The sequence below is a fragment of the Lipotes vexillifer genome, unplaced genomic scaffold (genome assembly GCF_000442215.2).
Source record: "Lipotes vexillifer unplaced genomic scaffold, Lipotes_vexillifer_v1.1 scaffold393, whole genome shotgun sequence".
In the NCBI taxonomy this organism is placed as follows: Eukaryota; Metazoa; Chordata; class Mammalia; order Artiodactyla; family Lipotidae; genus Lipotes; species Lipotes vexillifer.
This window is the reverse complement of record NW_006774564.1, coordinates 1,755,353-1,760,280: the sequence shown is the minus strand read 5'-3', so window position 1 is coordinate 1,760,280 and position 4,928 is coordinate 1,755,353. Positions and strand designations below refer to the sequence as shown.

General features: G+C 59.8%; 1 protein-coding gene across 1 annotated transcript in view; it reads right to left on the bottom strand.

Moving 5' to 3' along the window:
- ALX3 (ALX homeobox 3) overlaps positions 1-4,928 on the bottom strand; it is a 10,001-nt gene that overhangs the window by 2,389 nt on the left and 2,684 nt on the right. Inside the window, exon 2 of the mRNA XM_007449360.1 lies at positions 1,741-2,057. Coding sequence (XP_007449422.1) covers positions 1,741-2,057 — 317 coding nt within the window. The remainder of the gene's footprint in view (positions 1-1,740; positions 2,058-4,928) is intronic.

Sequence of the window (4,928 nt, the reverse complement as noted above, 5' to 3'; positions counted from 1 at the left end):
ACCCCCAACCGGCTCTCCCTTCCCTACTCTCCCTTCCCTGCAGGAGATGAAAGAGCCTGGAGTTGCTGATCACTTTTCTGGGAATTCTTCCCTGTCACCACCCCGCTCTCCCCTCCTCACACTGAACCTGCCCCCTGCACTGTCCCGTGTGTGGTCCCCTTATTCCTCCCAACGGGGTGAGGTCTATGGGTGGTGTCATGCGTCTGCCAAGCATCCCTACTCTTGGGCTTCAGTCATCACTGAAGCTTCTAGACTAGGTCCGGGGGGCCTTGTGGCCACGCCTCCACGTTTTTAGGGTTGAAAAGGCCTAGAAGAGCAGTGGGGGGAGTGTGCTCCGCTTCCCCAAAGCAGTTGCACCGGGGCAGCTATTCAGAGTCCCCTCACCCCCACTAAGGCCTGCTGGGGTGTCTGGATAGGTGACACTTGGACTTCTATGGCTTATGTGGTCTGGGGTTACCTTGAATGCTGGCCCTCTTACCCTGATGGCCCCAGGCCCTGAGGAGCCCTGGGGAACAGTTCTGGAAGTCTGTTTTGGGTTCCACCTGGTAGGAACATGGAAGCAGGAAGACCCAGCAGAGAAGGGGAAACAGCCCAACTCCCTCTGATCCTATGTTGAATCCAGCTGTAGGGCCTTCTCTGCTAGGCCGCAGCTGGCCTCTTTATAGACTGACTGCTGGTTCCCATATTCTGCCAGAGCTGGCCCCTGCCCCAGTGCCCTTGGAGCCTCTGGAGGGGCCCCACCCAGACTGTGATAAGCGTGAGCTCTGCCCCTACTGAGTCTCCTCTGCCGGGAGAGGGACTGTCCGCTGCTTAGAGGTCACCTCCTCACCTTTCCCAAGAGGCCCAGACCCAACCCTTCTCCCGGTGCCTCTTATTTGGCATCAGGGAGCCTGCTGCATATCAAGCAGGTTCAGAGCAAGGCAGCAGTGACCATCTTCCTCTTGGGCCGGACTCTTACCGAAGCCTCCTTTTCCATCCCCACCTCCTGTCTGCCACCTTCATGTTCTCGCTCACTTCCAGCATGCCTTGGACATGGATTCCCTTCCCTTCCTCCTTTCCCAGCATTCCTCCGTCCTCCCACCCCGTCCACACAGGCTGAGCTCCACCCTAGTGAAGCTGGCAACAGCCCCATTCCGCCCCGGGGCCTGATTTCTGTTGGGGAAGAGTTTGCTGTGGGCAGGGGCTCCCGGACAGTCTCTCCCAACCACAGTCTGGGAGTTGGCAGGACTGAGGTCACTGGTTCAGAATGGCTTTAAGCATCACTGATCCTGAGACCCCCCCCGGCAGGGACCCTCCCCACTCTGGGCAGCTACCTTGGGAGAAGCCCGGATTCGTGTTTTAGCATTTCACGTCTTCCAAAATGCACACATCTGTGATCCTCAAAGATACTCCTTCTGTAGGTGGTACTATCATTCCCTTTTCTTAAATTGGGAAACCAAGACAGAGATTCAGTGACATGCCCCAAGTCACCTGGTCAGCTAGAAGTGGCAGAGTTAGGACTCCCATACAGGTCTTTTGACTCCAGGAGCCTGTCACCCCCATCCCATGCAGGAGCCTCAATTTGGGCCGCAAGCCTGTGGCTACAGCAGAGCAGGGCGTGGAGGGGAGCCCAGGAGGGCCGACGGGGGCAGGCCGACTCTGTGTGGTGCCAGCGTCCACCTCTCCCAGCCCCTCCGTGGCCCGGCTTATGGTCTGGATGGTTGAGGCAGCCAGAGAGCCCTGTGGCCGGGGTGCCCTCACCTGTACCCGGGCCTCGGTGAGGTCCGTGCGCAGAGCCAGCTGCTCCCGGGCATACACATCGGGGTAGTGGGTTTTCTGGAAGACTTTCTCCAGCTCCTCCAGCTGGAACGTGCTGAAGGTCGTGCGGTTACGGCGCTTCTTGCTCTTGTTCTTGGCCAACTCCATGGAGTCAGGGAGTCCCGGGGACAGAGGGACACGCAGGCTGGCCAGGCAGGGGCCTGGGGAGCCTGGCAAGTTAGAGGGCCCGTCTCGGGGGCCCCCTCGGCAGTCCAAGGGCAGCTGGGGGAAGCTGGCAGCTTTGGAGGCCTTCTCCTCAGCTGCAATGCAAAACACAAAAAGGAGGATGGAAACCGAACCGGGGGGTTTTGTGGGTGGAATAGAGGGAGGGGGAAGAACGTTGACGCTTCAGTCCCCGCCTCCCCCTTCCTTTTTCCTCCCGTCCTCCTGGCAGCCACCCTTCAAGGGAGCCTGGCATTCGGAGGCCTGCCTGCTGAGCCTCCAGCTGGGGAGGGGGCCCTGGGGAGCCATGTGCTCTGTGGTCTGGGTGGATCTGCTGGGGACGGAGGGGGGTTCATTTCGGGGAAGTATTCTGTGGTGGCGCGTCCCAGAGGGTGTGGAGGTACCAGGATGGATGCCATGGCAGGGCCTAGCACAGGGGCGGGAAGAGGGGGTGGCCTCCTTGACCCTGACTCTGCAGGCCTTGGCTCCCATGCCCATGCCTCTGCTCCAGGACTGGATAGGGACAGGGATGCTCAGACCACCTTTGGCTGATCTGGCTGGGCCTTATTCTCTGAACCCCAAGTCTCAGGACAGTGTCAAATCCCCCTGCCCTGGGGTATGAAAGGCAAGAAGGGGCAAAGAAGCTTCAAGAAGGATTGTCAGATTCCTCTGAAAATACTGACGTTTGGGCAAGGACTTAAGCTCTAACATTAGAGAGCAGGAGATAGGAGACAGGCTACGCTCGGAAAAGGAGAGGCAGGAGACAGTGGAAACAGGGCACAGTGCCATAGCCCATCATTCTTGTCATCGTCTGCCCCTCCCCTCCCCAGGAGTTTCTGACGGCTCCCCCATGGCCCACGATTAACAAGCAGCCCCACTCTGACGTGCTAGCCCTCACTCAGGAAACTTGATGGAGCTCTACCACGACTGGGGCATGGTGAAAAATAGGTCACCCTGATCACCCCGCCCTCCCCCTCTGGCAAGGACCCCCAGCAGCGTCGCCATGAAATCTCTTCTTAACAGTCCTCTGGGATGGCAGAAGCAGCGCCACAAAGATGCCCCACTGATTCACACAGCCTCTTCCCTGGCCCCAGGCCCATCCCCAGTGGGGGCCTGGCCCCCAGGAGGCCCAGTGAGCTGGCACCAAGAGGCAGTTTCTTTCCCAGGACTTAGTGTTGGGATCACAGCTTGGGGGGTGGGGATAGAACTGGAGAGATGGGCTCTGGGGTTCCGGGTCTGACGAGTTCCTGTCTGCCTGTGGAGGACAAGTTGGGCAAGGTCCCCCCCAGCTGGAAGGTGGTTGGTGACCTCCCGGGACCACCCAGGCCGTGAAATCAGCTGCGCTTCATGAGTGTGTCCTTTGAGGCCGGGGAGAGTCAGGTAGGGCCTGCCCTCAGGCCAGTGCATAGTGACAGCCCAGGCACCAGGCTTCTTTCATAATTCAGGTGGAGCATAGGTGGGGAAAATGCTTCAGTCCCTGATTTCTATTCCTGGGCAACACATTTTGGTTCTGGGGTAGTTCCACCTGGTAGGACCTGAGGAAGGAGGACTCAATGGAAGTTAAACCAAATCATTTTAAATGGTCAGGAAGACCAGGGAGACTGGGAGGGGGCACCGTACACACAGCAGGCCTGAGAGGGAGGGCTCTCGGTATCTTGGATTCAGAGGGAGGGACAGCTGGACTCCAGGCAGAAAAGGGCAAGGGTGGCTCAGGGACGGGGTCAGAGGAGCACTGATGTCACTGCAGAGGGCTCCCCGAAGCTCTGGGGCTTGCTCCTCTGCCTCTTGGGCCCTCAGTGACTGTCTCAATAGGATCTGCCCCGACTGGACGTGATCAGACCTGGAGCTCTGGGTCTTGCCTTCTTCACCTTCAGCCACCCAGCTACCAGGGTGAAGGATGAAAATGCAGCAGGCTGATCTCAGAACAGCTACCCAGAACCAGAGCCGAGCCTGCTGGCCTCTGCTGGCCTCCTGGACGTGGCCTCCCAGGGCTGCCCACTGTGCAGCCCCCGCGGAGCGCCACGGAACTTCTTCCCTTCCATTGCCATTGTCCGGGAACCTCCACCGCCTGGAGGACTCCAGTGTAAGGGCAGCAATCCCCCACTTTGCAGACGGGGGCATATGCCTCATAGAACACCGAGCGGCCTCCTGAGGAGCAAGGCCCAGAAGAGAAAAGAGATGCAGGTGGGCTGAATGAAGGGCAGCCATCAAAGAAAGGCAGAGCAGGAACAGAAGCCAGCAGTTTGAATCTAAGCTTATCAGCGGGAAGGTGCACTGTAAGCCTGCTGCATGTTTAAGATGTGCACAGGCTCTGTACAGGAGTCACTTGCACCTGGTGGGGACACGGGGTGATTAAGAGCGTAGTGCTCCTGTTGGAGACAGGAAGCCTTGGAGCTCAGCACTGGGGTGTCCGTGGCCTGCACAACCGCAGAACCACAGCAGCAGTCTGTTGGGCCTGAAAGACAAGAACCAGCAGAGCTCTGTCCCTGACTGGGCTCTCACACCCCGGGCACTCCCTGGCGCGGGGGGCTGTCTGAGCCCCTGCTAGCGGCTGCCTCGAAGCCTTCGCAGCTCGGGAGCCGCACGGCTCGGGCTGCCTACCGGGAGCCCCACTGGCCCCATGGATGGCGTCCGTCGACGCCACAGGACCAGCCATCCGGCTTTCAGCTTTCGCAGCAGCCTTGCTCCGCGCGCGCCCTTTCCCAAGCGGCCCGCAGAGCTCTCTGAAGCCTGGGCTTCCGCTGCTCCGGCTGAATATCCGAAGCTGGTGTGGACCTACACGCCGTTTGTAAACCCCCAGTGGGGCCTTGGTGCTCTCCCTCGAGGTTCCCAGCTTTGCCCTGGAGGCCTCAGCGGGGGCCAACGGCTGAGGACTCTTCTCGAAGTCCGCGGCCGGCCCGGAGACCGCGGTCAGCCTGGTTATCCGGCTCAGGGCCTTAGCGGCGGCGGGCGCGTTCCGAAATCAAGAA